Source organism: Pteronotus mesoamericanus, unplaced genomic scaffold, assembly GCF_021234165.1.
Source record: "Pteronotus mesoamericanus isolate MK-2021 breed Mesoamerican mustached bat unplaced genomic scaffold, CSHL_Meso_final contig_1242, whole genome shotgun sequence".
Lineage (NCBI taxonomy): Eukaryota > Metazoa > Chordata > Mammalia > Chiroptera > Mormoopidae > Pteronotus > Pteronotus mesoamericanus.
The window spans coordinates 2,430,024-2,457,825 of NW_026555053.1; the positions used below are offsets into that span (position 1 = coordinate 2,430,024).

Below are 27,802 nucleotides of genomic sequence, written 5' to 3' on the forward strand. Positions count from 1 at the left end.
ATTTTATGTGTATGTATATAAATATACATACATATGTACATGATTATACTGTAATGATATTTTACATAACTTTTTCTTACAAATATGTTGTGGCCATTTTCCACATTTAAAAAATTGACATCTACATCATTATTAATACTTGCCAATAGTGAATTGACTATTGTGATATAGTTAATGAACTTCCCATGACAGGCATAGATTTATTTCAATTTTCTGCCGATATAGACAGTGTGGTGATAAACATTCTTGTACACACATCTTTGAAAAGTTTTCTCAAAAATTTTTTGTGGTCGATACTTTATTTTACCTCTAAATTTTTATTTCATAGATGCCCTGCAGTAATGGTATTTTAAAAATGAGATTTTGATTGGGGCCCCCAAAAGCAATAGATGTAAAATTCTGAGATCAAATCATAGGCAGACTTGTAAAGGAAATGGTCCAGGACCTAAGTAATGCTCTCAGCTAACTGCAGAAAATAAGGAATCTGAGTTAAGAGACTTGTGGAGCAGTTTCTCTGGAGAGCGCTGTTATTGGGCTGGGAGAAGAATTGGAAGTCCCCCTCTATCTCTAAGCTCAGTGAGGGGTCTTCAAAGGGACCCTTCAGGGAGCTGGCCGTCCTTCTTGCAGGTGGGCCAACAGCGGCCTGAGTCTGGAGGATGGGCGGCTGTGTCGGTGCATCAGCTGGGACCAAGGACAGGGCCTGCGTCCCACAATGCAGATGTGGGCCAGCAGGAAGCCAGAGCCAGCAAGGAGTCGCCTTGATCCTGCCCGGGGGAGCCAGCTGCATGGGTGAGGAGGCCTCATCTGAGGGACCTTGGAGGGGGCCCGTGAGGGCTTAGGCCTGGAATAGCGGGTTTCTCAGCCCGGCCGCGGGAACTGTAGGAGAAAGCTCTCCATAGTGGGGAACTCAGAGACGGTCCGAGGCTGCGGGGGAGATGGAGAGACTGAGAGCTCTAAGCACGGCCAGACCCACAGAGCCTGCAGCTACACCAGCTGACACCAGTTCACAGGGGAGCTGTCTTATCACCTTAGCACCTCTGCCTGGCCCCCAAGCCAGCAGCTCAGGGCGGAGGTATGGGGAAGAGGCCACCTCATTCCTCCTCCCCTGGGGCACACTTCCAGCTAGAGAAGCCCCAGCCGGGGAGGGCGAAGATCTTGATGCTGGCTGAACTCAGTGTGACTCTTGGATTATCGTATCAAATCGTATATTTAATTACTGAACGGAGTCTAGATCTTCAGCAGCCCCTAGGACTGTGTGACCTCCGGGGGAGCCGCAAGTCACGAGTCTGCTGGACTTGTGTCCAGAGTAGGGAATGAGTCCAATTTTAAGTAGATGTTACAGGAATTGTGGGAGGAAAAATTAAGTCGCATTTGATCACCTTTAGAGCTGTGCTTGCTTGAAAACGTTTTGGAAAAAGACCCTTAGCCCAGGCGGAAGGTGCACAGCACGTGGGCTTGCAGAGGTCCCCCTTCCCTGCGGGGCATGGCAGCCCCCCCGCCCCCGCCCTCGGTACGTGAACCGCCATCTGAGTCCCTCGGTGGAAACACAGGACTCAAATCTCCACAGGAAGCAGCAACTCAGGGGACATCACCTGACCTCTCGTGGTGACACTTGAGCAGACGTGGCAGGACAGCCTGAGCAGGTCTATATTTGGGCTGACACTCATCGCAGGCCTGTTGCTGTTTGCAGCCGGAGCCGGCTCGGGTTTCCGATGCCTTCGCCACCCCATCACAGCGCCCGGTGCAGCACGGGCCGGGGCGGCCACGGGCACCCAGAGGTCACCGGGAGGGAGAGCCTGCTGAACCAGGGTGCAGTTTTCTAGCAGTGACCCACGGCCTCAGCGGTAAAGGAAGAGTTTACGGACCCTTCAATGAGCAGGCAAGTTGTTGGTTAGTAATATTCTAATGCTAATTGTATCTCTGAAACCTGCTAACTTAATGCCATGCTGTTAATGCAGTACTTCCCCTTGTAGAGGAAGAGAGAGCATGGTACATTGCAGGTGTGTAAATTGCAATGGACAGAGTGAGTGCCGTCTGGTGGCGGGGATTCACTCACTGAATGCGGCGCTGGTACAGGCTGCGACAGCCTCGGGTGCCGGCGATTCTTGCCATGTGTCGGGGGTATTTTTAGTGCCGGGGCCTGTCCGCTAGAACGGTGTGGAACCCTAAGTGTGCACGCTGACAACGTGGAATTCTGCGCTTCGACTCCAGCACTGGAAGACAGCCTTGTCATCGTTTTTGCTCTTGTGTGATGGTACAGCTAACACCTTCGAGCAGGTCTCTGTAGCTGCGGCTCAGGAATTGCTTGTGGGTATATGGCAGAGCTCCTACAGTGATATGCAAAATTCGGGGAGAGAATGCACAGCTTTTAGTGGATTCTCAGAGGTGTCTATGACCCATAAAAGTTTAAAACACATTTTGGAGGGGACTTGTCTAATTAAAGCACAGGGACACACCTCCCATATGACACTTGCAAACGTCTTTTTTATTTTTAACTGTGGCTTGTGGCACAGAGTAGAAGCTATCTAGCGAATACATTCATTGTAGACTGTGATTTATTACTCCATCTCCCTAAGCCTCAGTTTCATCATTTATAAAATGACAATTTATTATTGATGTTCCTTTTCTCCCCATCTCTGAATATTTTGTTAAGCTATTTGGATATAAAAGTCAGGGCTAGTGGAAAAAGGTGCTAACCTGCATCTCAAAAGCTAGTCTTGTTTTTTTTTTTCCTTAAAACCTATTTCGTATGTGTCACCTTCGAATAGTTTAATATTTGTTTTTAAAGCATTAGGTTACCACAGTTTTTTGAAAAAGGGCCCTAGGAACTAGATTGTGATAATGGTTATATAACTTGGGATGTTTACTAAAAATTATTGAATTGTGCATGTAAAACAAGTGAATTTTATGATATGTAAATTATATTTCAATAAAGTTAGTTTTTAAAAGATACTAGGGAATACCATACGCAGCTCACATGGTCCCTAGTCTTATGTAGGTGTATGTGGTTGGTAAAGTATTTGCCCAGGTTAATTAGTGTGGTACAGTGATTCTGTTCATGACTTGTGCAGGTAAATGGGAAAAAACCCTGCTTCTCTAAACAAAAAGCGTCTTCCTTTTTGTGCATGGATCGGTAGTCTTCAAACTTTGCTTGTGAACAGCACCCTTAGAACATTTATGTTAACTAAAAATCCTCCAAGAGGAAGCAAACTTTTCTTTACACTTCTGTGGTCCAAAGTGTAACCACAACTGAGCTGCTCAGAGGATTTTTTTTTAAGATTGTGAATGAGTTGAGCCCAATCTGATGACCATCTCCTGCAGTGACCTCAGAAATGGAGTTTTTCCCCTTTCTGTGTTCTAGGGCCCAGGATATCCACTGTTAACCGTCCCAGGAGGGACCCACCCAGTGCAGAGGCGCTGCCCAGGGCTTCCCGAGCCACAGCGCAGCAGGAAGCTGGGAGGGGCCGGAGCTGGGCAGGCCCCCGGAGGGCTTCCACTTTTACCCCATGGATCTGTACGACTCCGGAGACAGGCTGCAGATCTTCCCGGAAGACAGCAGTCGGATGGGAAGAGAAGCTATCCAAGCTGAGATGAGCAGTGAGCCAAGAGGGGCGGCAAAGGGTAAGCCTCACAGAGACCTTGAAGAGGAAGTGGATGAACTTGTCCATTTATATGGACTTGAAGATGATGACGAATTAGGGGACGAGTTTGTTAACGAAAACATGCCCAGAATAGAGGTTTCGGAATATCCTCCTCACGTGATGATGCAGAGAGAACCAGCCGTGCAGCAGAGAGACTGGAGGCTTCGTGGGGAGGCAGCGGAGGCTGACGACCTGGGCTTCGGAGGGTGGGGCTCCGCGGGCCCGTGCGAGGACCTGCGGGAGGCCTACAGGTACACGCACGGCCGTGCCAGCGAGGAGTACGAGTGCTACGTCATCCCAGAGGAGGAGGACGAAGAGGAGGCTGCTGACGTCTTCTGCGCCACTTGCAAAACTCCCCTGAGAGCACTGGAGAAGGCTCTGGATGAACACAGAGAGCATGAGGTGATCCCGCTCAGTAAAGCCCTGGAAAGCGCCAAGGTAAGCAGGTCTCAGCTCTCCTTCCTCTTGATATTGTAGCCACACCCCAGGAAATTAGGCAGGGAGTAACCCTCAAACGCCTGGTGCGAGAGAGAGAGAAAGGACGTAGCATTGACATCTGGCGGTCCTCTCCTTGACAGGATGAAGTTCACAGAAACATGTACAAGTTAGAAAAGCAGATTATCGAGATGGAGAACTTTGCCAGTCACTTAGAGGAGGTTTTCATCGCTGTGGAGGTAAGAGCACGTGCGTGAGCCTGTCAGGGACCCGCTGCTTCCCCCGTCATCGTGACTGTTGTCCCTCCCCAGCCCTGTCCCCTACCTCGTGGAACCGACGACTGGCCGCGTCTGCGGCAGGGCGGGAAGCTCTCAGTGCGGAGGCTGTGTCTTCTGGGCCTTTCTGTCCCCAGTCCCACTACGAGGCGAGGCTCTTCCGTGGGCCGCCCTGGACAAGGCTTTGCAAGACCCCCACCCTCGCATTGACGAGTGTTCCTTTCCCCAGTTGTTACCTGTTTCTCATAAGACTAGGTTTCCGCGTCTGTCCTCAGACGCACCATGGACCCCGGGTGTGCCCAGTAGGCATGCAGTGTGGCACTGCGGTGCCGGCCCAGTGGGCGGGCCTGGCCCGAGGACCTGGGCACTGCCCTCCCCGCCTCCCTTCCGGGGGACGCCGTCCGTCTGTTAATGCCGCCCTCGACTGACCAACAGGGGCACCGTGTGTGAATTAACAAAGCCCCAGGTCCCTTTCCTGGATGCTGGACCTTCCTCACCCCTAATCTTTACAGGGAGGAGGACCATTGCACTGATCCCTCAGGAGGGCACAGAGCAGGGACCAGCCCTCGCCTCATGAGCACGGGGTGCAGGTTGGAAGGGGGAGAGCCCAGCAGGGGTACAGGGCTCCCTCCACTCCGCACGGCCTGCTCGCTCTCAGGGCAACGAGCTCCGCCCTGTGCACTCAGCACGGGGGAGGCAGCTCCTGCTCTCCCCTCTCCCACCCTTCGGAGCAGGTCTTACACACACAGTAGGCGCTCAGGAAACACCCCCTGAGTGATGGATCCTCTTCTTTGGAAATGTCCCTGTCATCGGATGAGGATGGCAGCCACCAGAACCCGCAGAGCTGTTGTCCTGGGGGCCAGGAGTTGAGAGGCCCTCGTCAGTATTTCTCCCCCATTCTGCCCCGGGATAAGATCCGTCCCAACCCTCCCTCTGTTCCCTGCCTTTGCTCACCTGGCAGCGCTGTCCGGCCACACCCCTCCTTCCCCTTCCCTTCGTCTTTCTCTGACTTGCTATGAAGACCAGTGCAGTCCTGGTATTTGTACAATGCTGTCCAAGCATCAGGGAGGAGAGGAGGGGGGTCATGGGACGTTGAGAGCTCAGGCGGGACTCTCCCGGGGCAGACGTGTCCCCGGTAGGGCCCCAGGTTCCGGTGCAGGCTGGCTCATCACGGATGGTCCAAGCCTTGGTTGGTTGTCGTGGTGACGGGAGGATGGCGAATATGGAGGTGGTTTAAGGGTGAGGAGCAGCGTGGAACATGTGGCCAGGGCAGAGAGCAGGGCTCTCTGCAAGGATTATCCCGAGGGCTCTAGCTGGAGACTCCTGTGCCAGCGCCCCCTGCCTCCGCCCCAGCGCCCAGGCGAGAGATGGCGGGGAGGGACTGAGGCATCTCTGGGTGGGCGCATTTTCACGCCCCGATGACTCTGGCTGACGTACCCCACACACTGGCAGGGCGACTGAGGGCTGCTGTCTTGCAGGAGAATTTTGGAAGACAAGAACAAAACTTCGAGTCCCATTACAACGAGATCTTGGAAACACTTGCTCAAAAGTACGAAGAGAAAATACGAGCTCTAGGGGAGAGAAAGAAAGAGAAGCTGGAAGCCTTGTATGAGCAGCTGGTCAGCTGTGGCGAAAACCTGGACACTTGCAAAGAACTGATGGAGACAGTGGAGGAGATATGTCACGAAGAAAAGGTGGACTTCGTCAAGGTCAGTCAGGGCGCAGCAGGCAGGAGCGACCTGGGGCGACAGGGCCGCAGCGGGCCGGCGCGTCCGTCTGGTTCCTCCGGGTGTTCGTGACGGTGGGGCTGTCGCCCACGGGCGGCCGGGCGGGCTCACGCACAGCTGACCCCGTCCCTCCACTGGGGCTCAGGTGGTCCCGGGGTCTGTTCCTCAGTCCTGGTTGCCAGGGACCCGTCCCCTGTCCCCTCTTCCTGGAGCTCAGTAAAGGCAGGGCCCCGAGTTTCCTGGCCACCTCACAGGGCCTCCCGTAATTCTGGGAGAAGGCTGTCCAGCTTAAAAAGTCACCTCCAGTCTCCTGCACACAAGATTTTAAATCTTACTTCATAAACTTCAACATGCTAAAAAAAAAAAAAAAAAATAGCCACTCTTAATTTCCTTGAAATCTAATGAAATCTGCCACCAGGCCCCCTGCAGCTGGGCAGTGGGGATTTTGGTCTCCCGGCGTGGTCCCCGCTCTTCCCAAGGCCCCGCAGGAAGAGGGGCCCTTGTGGTGTCCAGCATGTGTGGGAGGGGCCTCAGCCTCGAGCTTCCTGTGTGTCCCATGGGGCCGCCACGGTGACCGAGCCCTTCCTGCTCCCTCGGAGCCCACAGCACCTCCTTCCAGCCGTGCTGGGGGCGAGGGACCCGGGGCTAAGGCTGCAAAGCAGTTGGCAGGCCCCCTGGAGCCCTCGATGTTCAGGCCTTTCGAACCAGCATCTCTCGTCCCACGATCCCACTGGATCGCGGGGCGTCACCCAGAAGGCGGGGAGAGTGATGTGCGCAAAGGGGGCCTCCTCGCTGTTACGACGGCGAGAAGCTGGAGGCACCCAGGATGTCCAGCAGGAGAAGGACAAGGTGGGGCAGACGATGGCGTTCGCATCCAGGGAACTGTTGCGCGCCCATCACGTTGATGCTGCAAAGGCCGTTTGTAACGGGGAAAGTGCTTGTGTGATATGAATGAGGAAAAGTCTTAGAGAAGGAACGGCACTGGCCTCGTTAGTTTTGTTACAGGGTGGGGCGTGGCTTATTTTTTTCTTTTTTACCACTTTCCAGGTTTTTAAAATATGCTTACCATGTTGTATAGTTTTAAAAAATTATTTCTGAAGTGAATTTCACGTTGTCTCCTTTCCTCCTCCTCTTCAGGATGCCATGGCTATGGCCGACAGGTAATACGTTGTTCTCATCTCTATTTTCTTCTGGCCCTTCGCCTCTGGGAATCCAAGGAGACTCAGTGCCCCCTGGCCGTGTGCTCCCACTTTCAGCTTTGGTGTGGGACCTCAGACTGAGTGGCCCTGGCTCCCGGACAATGGTGTGGGGCCGCAGGACCCTCTGGGCCCGAATCTCAGGCTCTCAGGGCTGGACGGGGGCCTGTGGTGAGCCCCGCCAGCAAGCCCATGGGCAGAGCTCCACCAGGAGCCCCTCGTTTCTCCAAGAGGCGCTGAGACCCAAAGAGTCTCCCCAGTGTCCCCCAACTGTGCCAGGACGTAGACTGAGGGCTGCAGAAAGCACACACGTCATAGAGTCAGACAGGAGTCCAGTCCTGCTGCCCCATGGCCTTGGGTGTCCAACCAGCCCGGGACCCGCCGTGCTTACCTACAGACAGAGACGCTTTTGTGGGGTTAAATAATACAGTGTCTGACAAGCAGCATGGACACTGACACTTCAGTATGTGACAGTGAAGCACGTGGGCACTGGCAACAGACAGACCTGCCAGCACCCGCGTCTCAGGCCCTGCCCCCACCGCTGTGAGCCTGTGACTGCCAGGAAGCAGGTGCAGGGAGGCCCAGAGCCCTGCTCCCCGGTCAACAAGCCGATTCCCCAGGGCGTCCGTGCACACTGGGCCTGGGGTGGTGTCCGTGGGGGGGACTTCCAGAGGCTGTGGATCGGAGCTGGGCGGGCACGCGTCTCCACCCCCAACCCCCTCCGATGCACAGATCAGCCCCTCCCTTTCCCACTGGCTACCCCTGCGTCAGTCACGGAGCGGCAGAGCTGCCTCGTGTGCGGCCAGCGGCCCAGCGCAGCCCGGACCAGAGCGGGCGCCACTCCGTTCTCATCAGCGTGCCTTTTTGCGCCGGCAGACTCAGAGAGTTCCTGCAGACAGAAACCGACGCGGACATCTCCGCGCAGCCCGCCTTGGAAGACCAGACCTTGGACTTCTCGGACGTGGAGCAGCTGCTGGGCTCCATCAACGCCATCCCAGGTGCTCCTCGGCCCCGGGTGCGGATGTCCCAGCATGTCCCTGTCACCCTGGGCTCTGAGGGAGACACTTGGGTGGCTAGAAAAATCGTGACGATCTAGGAACAAGTATTTTTCCCCCCTCCCTTCATGTTTTGGTCTTTATGGCTAGTAAGGGTGAAGACAGAGGCCGGCTTCCCAGGTAAGCGGCCGTTCACACTCTCCAGGGTGCGAGTGCCTGGCTCAGGGAAGCCCTGGGCAGTTTTCAGCTTTCGTAGCTCGTCCCTCCTCCTGGGCACCTGCTGTCCTGTCTAATTTGCGCCAAACTAGGAGCCTGAATTTTATTTCCTTACCCAGCACAGTGGTTAAGAGATGAGCTTGGGAGTCCGGTGGAGTTGGTGAGAATCCCAACTTCTGAGCTCTGTCACCCTAGACAACATACTTAACCTCTCTGAGCCTTGGTTTCCTGGTCTATAAAATGGACGTGATGATTCCTCGTGGGGACAGGGTGGGAATTAAAGGAGGCTCTGTGCACACAGCACGTCACACAGTGCCGGTGGTGCTCAGGAGTGTTACCGCGGTGACGTTCGCCAGAGAGTAATACTAGAATTCAGCTTTTTTGGCTGGCTCGCCTTCCCTTATCAACACCCAGCAACATTGTGAACAACGTTGTGTATATACTTTTAGTTTTTTCTTTTATGCAGATTTATCTTTTAAAGATACATACCTATGGACTTACTCATCTTTGTAATCTGCTTTTTTTTTTTTAGCAAAACAATGATCATGCATATATTCTCATAGTGATCAATTTTCCCACAACATGGTTTTTAAAAGTCACGTTTATTTAATCCTCAACCGTTGGACGTCTCTAGGTTTCTCGCCCCCTAAACCACCCCGGAACGCCTGTCCTCAGTCATGAATCTCGGGGGCCGCCGTCGACCCCCGGGGGGCAGCAGGGCCGGCATCCTGGCTCCCCAGCCCCTTTGGACGGTTCGGGAGGGTCAGAGGAGCCACACCTGGGGTGGGACTCGCAACCTGTGCGCCAACCTGAGTCCCTGCCACCGACCCTCCTCTCCAGGCTCATGTGGCTTTGCCAACGCAGAAGGGACGCGCGGGCAGTGGCCTGCAGGCCCCCGTCCTTGTCTGCTCGGGGCAGCTCGTCCATTTCCCACGCCCGGGGACGCACTGCGGGGGTCAGTGCCCCTGACGGAGGGGCCGTCCCCACCCCTTAGATCGACGTAAGCCCCCTCATGGGTGTGGGCCTTCCTCCCTTCTCCTTTTCCAGCTCCCTCTGCCCCCGTGATAAACCCGCAGGCCCCCAACTCTGCCACGGGCTCCTCGGTCCGCGTGTGCTGGAGCTTATACTCCGACGACACTGTGGAGAGCTACCAGCTGTCCTGCCGGCCCGTGCGGGACGGCCCTCCTGGGAAGGGCCAGGCAGGTGAGGCTCTCCCGGACACACGGTCGCGCCCCAGAGCAGCGAAGGCCCTCAGAGGCCGTGGGGGTGGGGGAGTGGGGGTGGGGTGCCGCTGCCCCCAGCACCTTGGAGGGCAGTTCCCTCGTCTGGGAGCTGCCCAGCGGACGTGCTGCCGGCAGGTGAGCGAGGCAGAGAGGGCTAGAAGGCAGGCTGGGGCCTGGCTGGGGAACGTGGGTGGCTGGGTCCTCTGTGGTGGGGTCTCAGCCTCCGGGAGGCGGCTCGGGCTGGGTCACGGGAACAGCTGTGCACCTGTGCTTCCCAGGCCTCAGGCGGCGGCGTGCTCGCTCCTCTCCCGTTGGCCAAGGCCAGCCGCACGGCAGAGGGCGTGTGGCCTGGGAGGGGAGGAGTCCGTGGCCTGCCTTGTGACCTTGGGACTCAGCACGAGACGCATCAGGAACTCCTGGGCCTATTTTTGGGTTGAAGTCTTCTTTTTTTCTTTCCGTAGAGTTTACAATGACCGTCAAAGAAACATACTGCTCAGTGAGAAACCTTGTGCCAAACACCCAGTATGAATTTTGGGTCACAGCGCAGAACAGGGCCGGTGTCAGCCCCACCAGTGAGCGCGTGGTGTACATGACAGGTAGCGGCGCCGCTCGCTCCGCAGTGGGGGTGTCCTCCCCGGGCGCCGCAGGGCGTCGGCTCTCTTCACGGGGCAGGGGTCTTGGTTCCCTTTGTGTGGACAGATGCTAGCTGTGTGTTTTGTTTTCTTTTATTTAATACACCAAATCCACAGGCCTGATACGGCCGGGACATTTTCTCGCAGGTGGTCTCAAAGTGTCAAAGACCACTGCTGCCGGCCGCAGGACCGTTTGAACCTTGCAGCCCCCCCTCCGCGCCGGGCACCCCTGCCAGGCACCCCCGGCGCCCTGGCCTGTGCGGCTGCCATAGCAGGACACGGCAGGCTGGGCGGCTTATGCACAGCGGGCCTGCGTCCCCAGTTCTGGAGGGCGGGCGGTCCTGGGGGCCCGCAGATTGCGTGTCGGGGGAAGGCCCAGCCTGGTCCACAGGCAGCTGCCTCCCTGCCGGGCCCTCCGTGGACGGAAGGGGCACAGGGGCTTTTTGGTTCTCTTTTATACTAAACCCCCTCCACCCCCATGGCCCCGTCACCCCCCAGCGACTCCACATGCCATGAGTTGGGGACGACGTTTCAACATAGGAGTTTGGGGGCCACGCGCAGTCAGTCTGTGGCACGTGGTTTGCTGCTTGTGCCCTGGATGTCTTTTGTGGGAAGGGGGGTGATGTCCGAGCTCTGGACAAGATGGCTGTTGTGACCAGCGGGGCTCTCCTCTCCCTCCCCCCCGGCGTTTAGCACCTTCTCCCCCCGTCATAAAGAGCAGAGAGGTGAGGAGCTGCGAGGAGGCCGCACTGATCTGCTGGGAGTCGGGGAACCTGGACCCCGTGGACTCGTACACGGTGGAGCTGACCCAGGCAGAGGCGCCAGGGGCCTCGGGCGTGACTGAGTGAGTCATGGGGCTGCTTGCCCGGCTCGGGAGGCCTTCCCCCGACACGGAGACACCGCTCAGGGAGCGTGTGGCGCCTGCGAGGCGGTCAGAATTTGTGACCCACAGGCGCCCACATTTCAGGTTGCTTAGTTTCCGTGAGAAGTAGCGGAAACGCGACCACGAAGGTGAATGATGAGCGAGTATGTGCTGAACCCTCCGGGTGGCCTTTTCATCCTAAAGGGCCGCCACCCACTCACGCAACGAGAACTGAGCGCCAGGGGGCCCCAGGGCCTGCGCTGGGCTCTGGGAACGGGACAGCCGTGAGGCAGGGGTGCCCTCATGGAGGCTGCAGTCGGGGGCGGGGGGGGGGCGCGGACAGACAAGAAACAAGAAAACAGACAAACGCATGAAACGTTCTCTGAAGGAAAAATAAGTGTCGTGGAACGGGAATGGTGATGGAGGGGGGAAACCCGCCAGGGCAGAGCAGGCGGGTAAACTGAGTCAGGACGGGCGGGAAGCGGGGAGGCCGGGGCACAGAGGGTGCGGGGACGCTCCTGGGCGAGGTGGCCGGGTTGAGGGGGGGACAGGGGACGGAAACCCACCCTGCTGGAGTTGGGGGCGGGGGGAATGGCCTGCAACGGAAACAGCAGCCCTGGGTGCACAGAGACGCTCGCGTCTGCGGGGGCGGCGGTTGGGAGGGCCACCTGCTGCGGGGCCCGCGGTGACTGCGGCTCTGCCCCGTCCAGGTCGGTCGTGGGCATCCCCTCCTGCGAGTCGCTGGTGCAGCTGCAGCCCCGGCAGAGCTACACCATCTACGTGCGCGCCCTCAACGTGGGGGGCCCCAGCGCGAGGAGCGAGCCCGCCACGGTCCACACCACAGGTCTGCGCCCCAGGCCCCGCACCCGCTGGGGCCCACAGGGGCCCCTTCGTGGCAGACCCAGTGCAGCTAAGACGGGAAGACAAACCCACACTCATAGATGGGGGCGCATGGCAAGTCAGGCTGGAAAGGGGCCCGGTGGTCAAAGCCCTGCGGCCTCATTTTACAGGCGGCCGGGGCGGGGTGGCCGGGGCCTGAGGCGCGCGGCAGTTTGCCTGAGCAAGCGTTAGGACTCGGGGTTCTTCTCCATGCCCCTCGGGTGGAGGAGGGGCTCGTCCCGCTGCGCCCGGGGGCCTGGTCCCCTCCTATCCCACACAGCCTGATACCACCCTGGGCGGTGTCCTTATGAAGTTGCGGGCAGAGCCGTCCCTGGCTCTGGCGTCCTCACTCCTGCCCTCAGCCCAAGCACCGCCCCACCCGCAGGCCCAACCTCCACCGGCCACCCACCTCCTCCCAGGCCCTGTGGCCCCGCCCCGCCCCCTTCTCAGGTGCCATCGTGTCATCACCTTGTCCCGTTTCACGTCCAAGTCTTGAGTCAGCGGGGGCATCACTAGAAACATCTGTCCCTGTCCCGCTGTCCCTGCACGGCTATGGCTCTGGCTTCTGAGCCTTTGCCAGCTGGTTTCTCAGGCCCCCTCGCCTGTTCTCATATCCACAGATGGAAATACCACCAACCGTTTCCAGGGGCAATTGTGGGATTGAATGAGATACGACCGGCCAACGGCCCAGCCGCGGTGCACGGCCGCCCCGTTAGCGGGAGGCTTACGCTGCGAGCTCCGGCCTGAGGTGTACAGTTCGGGGTACGAGGCCGGGACGTGCAGTGCTGCCTGTGCCGCTGTGGCGGCGGCGCCGCGAGGAGCGCCTGGCCGCTGACCGCCCGGGGTTTGCTCCCCTGCAGGCAGCTACTTCCGCCTGAACGAGCACTCCTGCCACCCCTGGCTGACCGTGTCCGAAGATGGGCTGACCGTGGTGCGGAGCGAGAGGCAAGCCCCCGCGCGGGCGCCCCCGCCCAGCACCGCCCGCTTCACCAGGTAGGGGCTGTAGCCACCGCTCGACGGAACATTCTCGAACCGCCCTCATAGATGCTAACACTCAGGTAAAACTGGATTGTGACAGCTGCAGCCTGGACGGGGCGAAGCGATCTCAAAAGTAAATGAGGGGAGCAGGGGCCTGCTGGTGAGGGGAGACTGGCGTGGACAGAGAGACCCGCTGTGGCCACTGAGGCCCAGCCGTGGCAGGAGGGCCACACTGTCGGGCCTAGCGGGGAAGAAGCGGGGCCGCGGTCTCCAGATGCTCGGCCCAGGGCTGTTCCTCACTCACAGGGAAACCTGGTTAAATGCTCCCGGTGAAGAGCTGGCTGCGCCCCAGGCCCAGGCAGGGTTGCCGGGGGGAGGGGCGGGGGTGATTGTGCTCTGTGTGGCGTGAGCAGGGCGGCCACCAGAGGTGGCTCTGTCTAGAGCCAGGGGTGTCCACGTGTGGCCCGCGGCCTGCATGCGGCTCAGGATGGCGGTGCAGGCGGCCCGACACAAAATCGTAAACCTACTTAAAATGTGATGAGATTTTTCTGTGTGTGATTATGTGTCACAATGTATTTAACGTGTGGCCCAAGACAGCGCTTCTCCTTCCAGAGTGGCCCATGGATGCCAGGAGGCTGGGCGGCCCTGGCAGAGCCATTTCTAGAGCTTGCTCTCAGCTGCTGTTGAAACGACTGATTGAGTTATACCTTACTTCTTTCCAAAGACTTGAAGAAGGCTTACAGGAAGGGGCCACGTACACCAGTGAAATAGAAAAACCAAAGCTTGGGAGAGAATGAAGGACACAGGTTAACTTCCGGGCTAAGTTCCTTTCCGTGATTAAACATGAAATAGTTCTCAGCTTCCCGGTAGTCATGGCAAAAAGAGGTCTCGGTGGGTTGGTTTTAGGGCCGGGAGGATCTTCCTTGGAAGAACAGTGGCTCCCCGTGGGGGCCGGCAGGGCCACGGATGGAAGACTGCGGCCTCCCTGCCTGGGTTCTGGCCACCGCCAGCAGCTGCCTTTGCCTCTGGCCTTTTTACTGTGCACGTGTTAGGCACCTACTGTATATGTCAGTGTGAGGTAGAACCGCACATGGTAGAGAACCACCTCATCCTTTCCTGCCTCTGCCCATTCAGCCCAGGGTTGGGGGCATGAGGAGGGGTAAGAAGCAATAAAGGTCTTGCCTGTGTTTAAAAGCAGAATTCAACTGAAATTTTAAAGATTTTACCGGCTTTATTCAACGATTCGTGAATCAGGCAGCACCCCATCTAAAAGGTAGAAAGGGGCCGTGTGGAGCTAGGCAAAATGAAAGACTTTGGGGTTCACTTGTCTCTTGAGTTCTAGGAGGTTTCAGTCCCTTTATTTTTTATGAACAAGTGAAGCAAACCATTGGTTTTGTTACTAAAAAGCCCAATTTTAAAAAGCAAACAGAGCCTGTTCTGTGGGTTTGCCTCCTCTTCCGTTACCAGCAGTAAAGTAACCTCATCTCCTGCGTCAGCCAGGCAAGAGCTCAAGGGGTGCCCCTTTGCAGGCGAGGTGCTCACACCTCCCGCCCCCCAGCCCGTGCAGATCCCCTGCCGACTCACAGCGGTCGGCGTCCCTCACCGGCACAGCCCGGCACGGGTCACCTCGAATCACACGTGGTTCCCCTTTCCAAAACCAGGTGTGTGGCCGTCATGGGGAACCTAGTTCCAGTCCGAGGGCGCCACTACTGGGAGGTGGAGGTGGACGAGCGTTTGGACTACACGGTGGGTGTGGCCTTTGAAGACGTCCCCAAAGAGGAAGACCTGGGAGCCAACGGCCGGTCCTGGTGCATGCGGCACACGTGGGCGCCACCGAGGTAATGGGCAGCCAGGCCCACAGTCGCTTCTGAGAGAATAGAGGCAGAGGTTTCCACCAGCAGCCGCGAAGGCTGCCCGTGTGTGGGCTGGTTAGAAAATGCTGTAAGGCATTTCAGGACTCGCTCCCAGCCCCTCCCCCGGAGGTCCGGCCGAGGAGGGGAAGAGCCGCGTCGGGTGGGCCGGCCGCGCTGACCCGGCCAGGCTGCGCTTCGGGCGTTCGCGCCAGTCGTGGGGGCAGCGTGTAGCCTCACACAGCGCTTCAGACATCTGTAGGTAGCAGGTGGGCGCTCCTGTGGTTGCTTTGGTTTCAGCCGTTTCTCAGAGCACAGGACAGCTCGCGGTGAGAGGTGCTGGAGCCGTGAGACACTGACCCCCAGGGTGCCCTGCTGTTGAAGGTTTAAGGACTGGGTGCCTCAGAGGCCCTGTGCACAGACGACGCCATAAGGCCCGTTACATGAGAGACTAGGACACCCGCTGTGTGAAATCCCTGTATTGCAAAGGATTTTGAACCTCAAAATCCAAAATTTTAAAACATGTGCTATGTCAACACTGATTTGAATGCAGTGAGTTTATAATGCTGTATGTAGATTTCTTAGGTTAAGAAGGTGCTCAGAAACAAAGCTTAAAAACAGACATTTCTTAGGACAAATTTTAGAAAAAAGCTATAGTTACAGAAATGGCCTGTTACTTTGGTAGTCATTAATAAAAGGAAATGACACAATCATAGAAGTACTTGAATACAGCTATATACAGTGTTCTATAAATAGCCCATCTACAGAATTTCTGAAGATTTGTTATGTCAACATTTAATTTCCAGGCATAAGTATGAATTTCTACACAACAAGATGACTCCAGATATAAGAATAACAGTTTCCCCAAAGAAGATTGGCATTCTGTTAGACTATGAAAATTCAAAATTATCATTTTTCAACGTGGACATTTCTCAGCATCTGTACACATTTAGCTGTCAGCTCCACCAATTCGTGCATCCCTGTTTTTCTTTGGAAAAGCCTGGGTGTCTAAAGATACACAATGGCATTTCAATGCCAAAGCACGTCACTTTCTACTAGACCACTCTATCGCCCAGCTCCGTCTGTCTGTCTTCTGCACCCGCCCCTCAGGCACTCACAACCCCCTCCCCATTCAAGCACTGTGCACCGAGCACAGCGATGGCTCACGCTGCTACCTGGCCGACTGTGTGCTGGCACTCACTGCCCCTGGCCTGGGTTTTGTCCTCTGCGGGGACACCTGTGTGATGGTCACTCACGACCAGGCCTGGCTGCGAGAGGACGGCTCAGATTGAATGAACTCAGAGATTCTGCAGCGCGTCAAATTGTGTTGGGTCTATTTGTGTACATGCAACGTATCCGAGTCTCCAAGGCTGACAGAGCTTGGGGGAGGGGACGGGGAAGACACGCCTAAGTGTCAGTGGCCGCGGCAGCCCCAGCATGCCCGTGACGTTTCGTTAGCCAGCCAAGGGCAGGCCTGAGAAGGCAGGCTGTCCCGAGAACCGAAGCCCTGTGGGCCCCCTCCTGCCCCCCCAGGGGTCAGCAGCGCTGCGATGTGGTTCTTCCTAGCGTACCCTTTGTGGAACACCCTGTTCCTCCTTCAGAGCACTTGCCCCATTCTAATTTTGAAACAACCTCTATGCCTAATTCCATGAAGGCAGGGACGGTGTCTCCTCTTCCTTGCTCCATCCCCAAGGCCTAGCACAGAAGGGCGCACCGCGTATCTCTTGAATAAACGAGTGTTTTGTTCACCCAGCCACAGCTCTTTGGCCTCTCTGCTCTGCATGGGAGGGGCAGCCCTGCAGGCGGAGAGCCTGGCGGGGAGGCAGTGAGGGCGGGGGAGGCGGGAGGGCCCTTGCAGCTCGAGGGCAGGATGGGGAAGATGGGACACAGGGGCCCACACACTTCCTCGTGTCACACAGCCGCCCACACATGCATGTGGTGCTTTCACTGTGCATATTTGGTGGATAGATGGGGAAAACCAGAAAACGAGTTGTACCTGATTCTAGGAATGTCCCCTAAGGTAGAGAATCAGGTTTGAAATCAAGACCTAGGTTTGACTGCTACTTTGTAGTTACCTGCCCTGAGAAAGTCACTATCTTCCACAGCTTCCCTGTTCCTTTAAACAAAGAGAAGAGTTTGTTCTTGTCTCATAGGATTGGGTGGTTTCATGACAGATGTGAGTGGGCATAGCAAATGTACAATTTCATAAAAGAGAACATCAGCCCACCAAAGTGCAAAGCTGAGCCCGGCAGCAGACATGGTCCCAGCCCGCGGCTCTGGGGCAGCCGCCTCGCTGCTCTCAGGCCGTTCTGTGACCTCAGTGCCCGGCCCCGCGGGCTGCGTTCCTGCCTCTGTTCAGGCTTCCAGTCGCCCCTGAAAGCCCTGCACACACAGCGTTTTCAAGCTTGTGAGCCCAGGCGCAGAGTAACTGACTCCATTTGTGAAGCAGTTCCCAGAGGCAGTGTAGTATCGTGCCCTGTGGACGCCTCTCCGAACGACAGCCCCTCAGCTCATCACGTAAGGTTTTGTGTTACCTGAAAAATATTCCACTGTGAAACTTCCACGTTTTCCAGCACACTCATAAAGTGTGACGCAGTGAACGCCTCTCATCTCCTGTCTCCAAAATGCCTCGTTATAAGCAGCAGTTCTGGTTCCTGAATTAACAACTCACCTTGACAATCTCACAGCTCATTGCACGCGTGCACACGTGCACGCCCGCCGGCCCTGCCACGCTGGGTCACTACCCTGAGACACGGAAGGTACAGCCCACGTAAACAGACATGCTTCATGTTATAAACAACACAATACACATCCATATACACTGAAAAATGTTCTCAGCAGAAACCACGGCGTGGGGAGCAGGGTATCATAGGTGAAGCAGGTGTTGCCCAGGGCTCTCACAGGCTTTGCGGAGGACTCCACATGCAATATCAATGTGGATGAAGTGGATAAAAGCTCAACACTGAGGAGGTTTTAGTAAAATTTTATTTGATCAAGGAAAACATCTAAAAGTGGCTTTGACATTTAAAATCCACTTAATTTAAGCAAGGCAAATGACCAATTTCAAGCATCACCATTATTGGCCATAAACAATTTTTGTTTAAATTGTTTCTCATATTCTACCAGAGGAGAAGTCCAGAACAGAAGCAAACAAAACTTTTTCTTTCTGTAAGTATTGGAATTTCTTACCATCAATAATCTGCTGAAACTAAACTTCAAGGGACAGGATTTACCTCAAGGTCATGTTCACCTCCAACCTGCAATCTGTTAAAAAACAAAGCAAAAACATTTTTAAAAAGTCAGACCATTGTACCCACAACCCGACACAGGGCAGTTAAAAGACATCAAAATCTGTTCTTTTCTTGGCTTTACCGCTATCACTTTGTAACTCATGAGCAGTTAACATAAGCTTTGGCTTCCGTCCACAAAGGGGAAAGAGATTATATGGGGGCGGGGGGGGGAGCACATAATCTTGCATATAAACCAACATGGGTTTAGTAATTGAGAGTATTCAGAATTTAAGGGACCCTTATTAGATGGGATTGTAAAGTTGGTTAGACTTGGCATATAAAATGATGTTGGATGCTGGTACCATTAGATTGCCTTTTATTTGGAAAAGTGTAGATGTAATAATGACTTCCTCCTGGTTGAAACAATGATATGCAATCACTTGTACACATCCAGTAAAATATTTCTGAAGCACATGCCTGGTCATCATATAAGCAGAGCAACTGCATGGACAATGTCACATCCTCCAAAATGTGTTAAAATCCTAACTTTACATGGCTTGCCAGACCCATTCACTACAGTGGGCCCTTCTGTAAATGAGACAAGGTGGGTCTCTATCCAGGGAGGCTTAGCTACCAAATCACTTCCTGGGTCCACTGAAGACTGTGCTTCCGGAGAGGTCCTAAACAGCGCCTCCCGTTTCTCATCACCTTCCTGTCTGTGAGTACAGTACGGTCCCCTTGGGTTAACCCTGCCCTCCTCCACCCTTTCTAATCTATAAGTTTACCATTGCTCTTCTCTATAGAGAGACCATGGAAAGTGCGTAATTGCTGTTGGTAGAGAAGTAGGTCTTGAGTTTATTTTGCAAACAAGACCTGTTCTATCTACCTTTTTATTTAGGAGGCTAATAGCTGAGTCAGCTTGACTTCAAGGACTCTATTTTCTTAGTCTCCAGAAGAACACAAGTCCAGATTTTAAAACACTGCCCTACCATGTTTAAGGTATTAAGGGAATGATAATTATTTTTAAGCTTTAAGAGACCTGAACTCTTCCATATGCTTGCTTTGCCGCAATAAGTAGTTAATGAATCAAAATGCAAGATAAGAGTTTGGGATTTGGAAAGAAGACTCCAGCCAGTCAGCATCTTTTCTTTGTGGTATGAACTTGGATTCTAATCTTGCTGTCCTGCTCGCTCATTCCTAAGACTCTGTGGGTCTCTTATTTGAAAGGAGCTATGGAGATGCTTAAACATAATAGAGTGGATTGGAGGCAAGAACATAATCCATTCACTGGGAGAGTATCCACGGAACAAAATTGAGGTTTGTTCAGTGTGCTTTTTAACAAAGTAGAAACTTAATTTTTAGAGATGGTTTTATTAAGTATAACATTGCTTTTTGGTAAACCTGTCCTACCTACCATTCTGCCACTAGGAAGGATTCCTACCCTTGGACTTCCTTTCATATCCCATCCAGTTAAGGGGGAGAGGGACTGGGACTGAAAGAAAAGGAAAACTAGAGCACTATCCAAAAGTAAGGATAGAGCTCTGGAGAAAGGTACGTTACCCGACACTGTCTTATTTACAACTTACAGTTTAGAAACCAGACACAGATCCCCAAGCACCTACAGTGGCCCTACTCTTCCTTATGCACCCAATACACATATACCAACAGTGTATTTCCAAATTAATCCAACAATACCTGAGTTTGTACGGGCCCTCAGTTACATCCCTTCCTCGACACAGTATATCACGGCTGTGAAGCTCAGGTACTGATTTTACACACACACACACACGTTCCTGGAAGTAATGCAATACAAGGTCTATGCGCAGAGTGGACGGAGCAAGCTTCTACTCCATCTCCCAGCTTCAAAACTCCATTTAATATATCACCCTCGGATAGAGAATGTATCAGGTATTAACTGATAAGAACAGACACTACACTTGATCTTAGCCAAAAGGCGGAGAAGCGGTCACCTACTGAGTTTTTTAAATTAAATTTTGTTCTGTGTATTCGTCCCTCCCTCGTCTATCCCCACCACCGCTCCGTGCTCGCTTTTCAAACAAGATTGAGAAACCTGAGCACAATGAGCTAGGATGACACCGAGGTAGTTGGTGCGCCTATGCTCCGACCTACACGCTGATCCCTCTCCGAAACTCCGGTTCCCCGCCCGACCCCCGAGACCTGACCCGCCCGCATGCCTGTTTACTAGGACGCTGCTGCCACCCGCCCCGCTCAGTGGCCAGGAGACGGCCTTACTACTCCACGCCACAGAAGCAGCCAGAAGCTCCGGTGTCTAATCTCCATGTCAAGCCCCTTCTCTTTCCGGAGGAAGAAAACCGTTTCCGGTTTCCGGGGCGTGGGGGGGAAGTCCCGCCCTCCGCAACAGCGTGACGTAAGGAAATACGTCGAGGCGCCGCGCGCCGGCTCAGAAGTGATGACGCTAGTGGCGCTCTTAGTGAGTCGCGCCAGTAGACCGACGGGAGTCCAAGTGCAAAGGGCAGACGGAGAGGAGGTTATTGTTGCTGGGTGTGAGGAGCGGGGAGAGGGCCGGGAGCCCTTCAGCGGGGCATGGCAGAGCGGCTTGGAGGCTCCGTCGCCTCCCAAAACTCCCTCCTCTCGGGGCGACCTCCCGTCAGCTGCCCTGGTTTCTCGCTTTGCTCCGCCTGCCGCTTGTTGTACTCAGTTTCTCCCCGTCTTTTGCGTCTCTGTGCGGCCCCACGTCTTTTTGTGAGAAAGGCTACCACTTATGAGCATCGGCTGCGCATCCTGCCGGCAGGCGCTCATAAGCCGGGCTGTACTGGAAGGGACGGAGCGCCCGCAGAGCCCTCCACTCCGCTGTGCGGCCAGGAAGACAAATTAGAAATTGTAATAGTCCTTGTTTTAGTTTCCTAAGGCTGCCGTAACGAAGTACCACGAGCCGGGGGGCCTAAACGACAGATGTTTGTTCTCTCACAGGTCTGGAGGCTAGAAATCCGAAAGGAAGGTGTCAGCAGGATCATGCTTCCTCTGGAACTGGGTAACTCCCTTCCTTCGTTCTAGTTTCTGGTGGCGTCCCGCAGTCCTTCGCCGCTCTTTGGCTTGCAGCTACTTCACTCAGCTCTCTTCCCGACTGTTCTCTCCCTCTGTGTCTCCGTGTCTGCCTCATGTAAAAGGACACCAAGCGGGTCCTCTCCGATCAAGGGCCCGCTTGACTTCTGTATGTGACCTGGTCTTCACTGATTACATCTGCAGTGATCCTGTTTCCAGATAAAGTCACATTCTGAGGTTCCGAGAAGGACACGAATTACGGGGGTGATCCAACCCAGTACAGCTGTCAAGAGCTTAAGAAGCAGGCAAGACAAGCCCTGGCAGGTAGCTCGGTTGGTTAGAGCACCCTCCATACCCCACGGTTGCAGGTTCCCCGGGCAGGGCCCATAGGAAAATCAACCAGTGAATGCATGAAAATCAATATGTGGAACAACAAATCAATGTTTCTCTTCCTCTAAAACCAATATTTTTTTTTTTAAAGTAAGCAAGACAACAGCTGACAATAAATAATTGTAATATGAGTGAATTCAAATGTAGTTCAATTGGATCTGAGAAGTTTCTGTGGACGTTTGGACTATTCCCTTGATAGGTAGGTAGATTTGGATGAGCCATCAGAGCATTCCAGGCAAACAAACATCGCAGATAAGAAAGCACACGTTGAAATCTAAAATAAGTTAAAGCAGGAAAGACCTTGAGTGCAGGTTGGGAAGCTTGGAGTCTATTCTCTGTAGAAAATGAGGAGTAAATCAGTGTTTCAGCTGTGGAGGTGTACTTTCAAGATTTATTAGGAGCTTGAGCCAAACCCACCTAGGGTTACTAATTCCAGTTTAAGAAATCGTAAATCCGGCGGCGTCTCTGCTCATTGCTGTCCCTTTTTCCTAGAATGCGGCCAATCAAGCCACATAATTTTGACTTGTCAGTTTTTATGTCCTGGAAGTTGTACTCTATGTAGCGGAGAGAGTTGTTCAACTTATAACGTTAACTTCCCCTTAATGCCAAAATCTAACAAAAATCACACAAAAAAACGACACAAAAGTCACATTCATACAGAGCTCTAAATGAAATAATTAAATTCAGCCCTGCATTCTATCTGGAACAAGAAAGTGCTGATCCCAGCAATGCTTTAACATTAGAAAATATGTTGCTATAAATCATTGTATTGGTAGTTTAGAGACTTTAAACTGTATGATTATCTCAACTGACAATATGTTTTCTGAAAAAAATTCAATGTCTATTTTCATTTAAAAGGAAACTGCAACTTGATAGAAGGCAGAAATACACTGAACAAAAGATGTAGCGTGCTTTTGTGGGAAATGTGAAATATTATAGAAAGGCATTAAAACAAATACATGTTGATTTCTGTTCCTGGATGAGAAAATCCAGTGTTAAAGATAGCACTTTATCACAGATTAATAAAAAAAGTTTTGATATGGTGCCTATTGAAATAGTGATAGCATCTCCAAATAACTCTATTTGGTCAAAGTGCTATTCTTTTGATACACTCTTAAGTGGCCTGTATTGACACTTTATTTAGAACGTTTGTGTCTCATTATGAGATCGGTATGTAGGGGTTTTTTGGTACTATGGTAATCAGATGTTGGTGTTTAAAATTACATTAGATCCCTTCAATTAGGGAGTATTTCATATTTTTCTATAGTCTGAAATAACTTAAATTTAGAACTATTTGCTCTTTTAAGGCTGAATAGAGAACTCAAGTGTGACACTGTACTATATGATACGGTAGTAAAGGGTGGATGGGGCATCTGGGTACCCTGGGGGGGGGGGCCAGTGACGGGGGAAGGACCCGTTCAGAGAGCAGGCCCAAGCGGCAGGGCTGGCTGGCACAAGCAGGTACGGGGTAGGGGCTGAGCACCAGGAAGAGTGAAGAGAGGGTGGGCGAAGGTACCGGTTACCTACCCCAATCCCCAGCCTCACAGCCTCTGGCTGCCACCTGCCCCCAAAGCTGCCAGGAGCAGGAAGTGCTGCTCTCCAATTGGCCTAGACATTGATGCTCAGAACAGGGCCCCAGGGCTTCCTGCTCGGCCCCTTCACCCGACTGAGGGGCACAAGGCTCGTTCTTGCTGTGGCCACAGAAGGAGAGCAGGAGCAAGGTGTGGAGCGTGGCTACTGCACCATGAGCTGCTGGGGCTCTGGGGGGATCAGTCTGCCAAGAGAGAGGCAGTGATCGGAGGCTTTGAAAGGGAAGGAAGGGCCAAGCAGGGTGTGCTGGGGGCTCAGGGGAAGGACCAGCTCCGCCCCAGTGGGAAGCCCCGCCCTTGTGGCTGAGGGTGGCGGGCAGGGAGCATGACCCTAAAACCTGGCCTCTCACAGAGGAGCCCTTTGTCCAGAGCTAGGCTGAAAGGGGACGGGTGGGGCTGGAAATTCAGGTCAGACCACGGCCACAGAGCTCAGGGCTGCCAGGATCGCCCCAGAGGCCTGTGCTCGGTGACGGGACCCCGCTGGGTGGAGAACCAGCGGGGGCCTCTGGGGGATGGAAAGGGCCCTGGACCCCGGAGAGAGTGGCCTGTCACCCTCACACCCAGGCTCAGGGCCACCCTGGCCACTCTGTTCTGAAAGCGTCCGTCAGGGTGAGAGGAGCGCGAGCACAGGCCCCCAGCATGCCGCCCTGACAAGGGGGGCGGTGCTGTCAGGCTGGGCGCCCAGAGACTGGGGCGTCTGTCCCCTGGGCTCCTGCTCACAGGTCCAGGGCCTTGCTCCTTTTCCTGTCCCGGCTCATTGAAAGCCAAGGGGAGGGGTCCCTTGGGGTCAGGAAGGACACCGGGGTCAGTGCCTCCGGAAGGTGGGGTCTAGGGAGGGGGTGCTCTTTGCTGGCGGCAGAAAGAGGCAGAAATGTACAGTGGTTAAGGACAGGCGCTGAAGCCAGACCGCCTGGACCTGCATCCTGGTTCTTCCCCTTGCGAGTTGGTAACCTCAGCGACCTCTCCTGGCCTCAGTTTCCCCATCTGTAGAATGGGAATGGTGCCAGCAGTACCTTCCTGGCATCGCTGCTAGGGTCGGATGGAGTTGTAGCACAGTTCTGGTATCAAATACCATCGTTGTGGATGGAGCAGCGCACGCAGACCTAGATCCCTGCCTGGATGGGCATCTTCTCACCCAGACCCTGAGCCGAAGCCCAGGGGCCCCGCTGATGGCGGCCAGAGTGCCTATTCAGCTCCATCCCGCTGGGGAACTTTCCACGGGAGAGCCAGGGGCCTTTCCAGCTGGGTGATTCCCTGCGAGCTCTGGGCCAGGGGTGACAGGGAGGTGGCCCGCTCTGAGGGCCCATTGTTCTCCTTGGAGCTGAGAGATGCCTTCTCTCCACCCTTCGTCCCCTGACGCCCAACTCTGCACACTGAGGAGTGAACCAAAGATAAATCTCTCCCGTTTCCCCTGGTCCAGCTCACAGAGAGCTCTCAGTGCCTCCCAATGGCCCTGCGGTGCCCAGCCTTTCAAGTGTATTGTCCCCAGTCCACAGATGAGGAAGTTGAGGCCCAGAGGGAACAAGTGGCTCATTTGATGTCCAATATGGAGAAGTGGCACAGTGAGGACTAGGTCTGCAGTCCTGTGTCCTGTCCTGCAGCACAGACTCATGGGTGCTTGACTGGGTCCTTGTGGTGCGAGGTCTAGGGAGACGGAAGGAGGCAGCCTGAGCCCAGGATAACCTACCGTCCAGGTTTCCCTGGGTTCCCAGGAGGTGGGACTTTGTTTTGAAACCTGGAAAGTCCCAGGCACTGGAATGAATTGGTCACTTCCACAGCTCTCAGTCTGGGAAAATGAGACCCACCCAGCAATAAAGGGAGGATGCTGTTGCCTGGGGCCAAAAGGGAAGAGGGCCAGGATGGGGGAAACAGTGGTGGGCACTCTCCCGTGGGCATGGGCAGCCCTGCTCCTCATTTCTATACGGATCCTTCCCGCCTACGGCCAGGCGGCTGGAGTCCTCCACTGCCTCCCAACAAAGATGCCCAGAGCCCGCGGGGTGGCGGGCCACTTCCTTCTCAGCACCTCTGCCAGCGCGAGGGGGCTCATGCCCAACAGGCTCTTCTTTCACCCTCTCCCTGGCTGAGGCCAAAGTCCTGGTACACCCCAGGGAGTGAGAACATCCTCCCCAGTCCCGAGAGCCTCTGTTCCCCGTAAAGATGGAGAAACCTGAGCCGAACACACCACCTCACTTGTAGAGGAAGAGGAGGCAAGAGGGGTGACTGATGTTTAGGGGAAAGGGCACGAGAGAGAGAGTGTCATGCCGTGTGCCCTCTGGCTACCTCTGAGCCTCAGTTTCCTTATCCTGAAAATGGGGCTACTGGACCCATCAGGTAGATTATGTTAAGGATCGGGCGAGCAGCTGCTCGATGGACATGCGCTGCTGAGACGGCTGGAGGGCTCTTCCTCCAGCCCGCAGGGGAGGAGTGGCCGTCCTGGGTCCCGAGCGCACTGGGGTGTCTTTCTTCCGGGCTTCTGCCCAGCCCAGGCACCAGCCGTCTAGGGCGAGGCAGGGCAGATGGTTGCAGCAGGGGACCCTAGAGGCGGGGAGGGGAAGAGGATGGAGTAGCTGGAACGGGAGATGAGAAAACTTGGATGAGGAGGGGGTCCCACTTGCTGGAAACCGCGGGGTTCTCGGGGTGGCTTGGCAGGATTTATCCTGGACAGCCAGGCCTCAGCACAGGGAGGCAGGTGTGGGGTAGTGAAGACATTGACCTTGGGCCTGGCCCCAGGCCAGATCCCCCTGAGCCCGGGGCAGACCATCTGTCCTGATGCCCAGAGGAAGAAGCTGGCCCCTTCACCTGGTCCCTTTCTCCTCACAGGCCCTGACGGGGCAGTCAGCGCCATTGAGTTCTTCCCCTCTGAGGCCTTCCTGGGTCTGCACGTGGAGGCGGTGGCAGTGGAGGGCAGCGAGCCTGAGCCTGGAGACCTGCGCAGGCTGATGTCCTCCGCCAGGCAGTGATGCGGCCCCGCGCGGGTGTGTGCTGCGGCTAGGGAGAGATCCTCCCCGCCGAGGGTAAGCGTCTCCGGCTGAAACCGAGGCCCAAGCCTGCGAGGAAGGCTGACCAGCCGAGCCGCGCTCCACCGGTGGGCGGGCCACAGGGACGGGAGACTGGACCCAGCTGGGGCCGCAGGTCTCTGAGGTTGGGCGCGTAGGCCCCAGAGTCTGGAGCGCAGGACCTCGGGGTCCTGAGATATGGGAGCGCAAGGTCACGGGACTGGGATCCAGGACCTAGGCCGGCTGTGATGCGTATCCATTTGGCAATCCCTGCAAGCAAACCCCGCGTGGCCAAGGGCCACACGTGTTTCTGGGCCCCTGCGAAGGCGTTGTATCCAAACGGGGCAGCGCCCACTGCTGCACTCCTGCGCGAGCCGCAGCGATGTGGCCTGTTGCGCACCACACTAGAGCGCAGCGTGTGTGGGGAGCCTTGGATGCGGACCCGCCCCCATGACCATACACGCAGCACCTGTGTGCACTGTGCGCTGTTCCCGCTTGGCCTGGGGCCCAGCCTGGATCCTCTGCAAACAGATCCAAGACCCATTAGCTTGGTGAGCCCCGCTCAGGTGCCCACGCAGGGCCTCACCCCTCTCTGGGCCTGTTAACGACTGCAGCTCACCCGTGTGGTTCTGCAAAATTCATGCCCTTGCACCCACCAGCCCACTTGCGTCAAACTCAGGACTAGCTTTACCCCGGCAGAGCCGAAGCCCCCAGAAGCTCGGTTGCTGTCGTCTGAAACCCACCACGCCCACTCCAGGAGAGCCCTGCGCGCAGATCCCCACCCGTTGCTCCTCCAGCCTGCGGGCCTGTCGCCCCGGGCGCTGCTCTAGTCCCGGACTAGCCCGGTGCCTTTCCCCGGCCTGGTCACTACCTTCCTCCTAATCCAGGGCGTCTTTCCTTGGGGCTCCTTGGACCTCGGATTCGGAGCAGGAGACTTAAGATGGTCGCACCGATCCTATCCCAGCCTCTTCTCTTCTCCTTCCCTCCTAGGTGTCCGTGGACGTGGGGCTGACGATGGACTAGGCTGACCTTGGGCCCTCCTGGGTGCACGTGGAGGCTTCAGAAATGGCCATTATACTATTTTCCAAAAGTGAAGTCGGGGTTCGCCGCCACTCTGTTTTGTCCCCTCTGTGCTCGCGGCCCGCAGTGGGCTCGTCGTCGTCGTCGTCGTCGCTCTTGGATCAGCCTTCCTTAGTTTTCTAACTTCCACGAGGTCCCCCGGCTTCCTGGTGAGAAATCCGGACTAGTCCTAGAACCCAGATTTTGTAGCACAGCGGGGAGAGGAAGCGTATTTGGTCTCTGGGGTCAGCCTAGGACCCTAAGCCTCTGGGCCCAGTCTCGTCTTCAGTCCCCCTCTTTGCTTCCACTGAGCCTGGGATCGGCGCAGCCTTTAGAGGCCGTCCCGGGGCAGGTGGGGGTGGGGGGAGGGCGGGCGAAGGCGTCCTGCACCCCCAGAAAGCGGCCTGTCCCATCAGCTCAGCAGCCCCCACCACCCGTAGACCTGGAAGAGCCTCCCAGCAGGGCAGGCGCTGCCCGGGTGGGAGGGAGGGGTGTGCGCCAGGTTGGGGCGGGGCAGACCCTCCGTGGACACGCCCCCCGCGCCTGGGCCCGGGTGCCTTTAAGAACCTCGGCGCTCTCGGCTTGGCCGGGATTGATACCTCGGC

General features: G+C 55.4%; 1 protein-coding gene and 2 non-coding genes across 3 annotated transcripts; 1 reads left to right on the forward strand and 2 right to left on the reverse strand.

The window, feature by feature from the left end:
- The first annotated feature begins 1,661 nt into the window (after nt 1-1,661).
- On the forward strand, nt 1,662-16,028 carry FSD2 (fibronectin type III and SPRY domain containing 2). The gene is made up of 13 exons (XM_054589150.1): nt 1,662-1,890; nt 3,362-4,079; nt 4,220-4,315; nt 5,830-6,060; nt 7,216-7,238; nt 8,151-8,272; nt 9,533-9,688; nt 10,170-10,304; nt 11,034-11,184; nt 11,913-12,046; nt 12,942-13,074; nt 14,721-14,897; nt 15,716-16,028. Exons 2-13 carry the CDS (start codon nt 3,507-3,509, stop codon nt 15,966-15,968), a joined length of 2,184 nt encoding a protein of 727 aa, XP_054445125.1. The 5' UTR covers nt 1,662-1,890; nt 3,362-3,506; the 3' UTR covers nt 15,969-16,028.
- Nucleotides 16,029-18,965: 2,937 nt separating this feature from the next.
- On the reverse strand, nt 18,966-19,092 carry LOC129083490 (small Cajal body-specific RNA 15). Its single transcript, XR_008530487.1, has one exon. It is a non-coding gene; the product is annotated as a small Cajal body-specific RNA 15 (non-coding RNA).
- Nucleotides 19,093-19,915: 823 nt separating this feature from the next.
- LOC129083476 (U2 spliceosomal RNA) lies at nt 19,916-20,106 on the reverse strand. The gene has a single exon (XR_008530485.1). It is a non-coding gene; the product is annotated as a U2 spliceosomal RNA (small nuclear RNA).
- Between the last annotated feature and the right edge of the window lie 7,696 nt (nt 20,107-27,802).

Excerpts from the sequence above, each read along its gene's own strand:
- FSD2 (XM_054589150.1), top strand. The coding sequence starts at position 3,507 with ATGGATCTGTACGACTCCGGAGACAGGCTGCAGATCTTCCCGGAAGAC. Across the intron at positions 4,316-5,829 it reads AGGTTTTCATCGCTGTGGAG|GAGAATTTTGGAAGACAAGA; the intron begins GTAAGAGCACGT and ends GCTGTCTTGCAG. Across the intron at positions 6,061-7,215 it reads AAAAGGTGGACTTCGTCAAG|GATGCCATGGCTATGGCCGA; the intron begins GTCAGTCAGGGC and ends CCTCCTCTTCAG.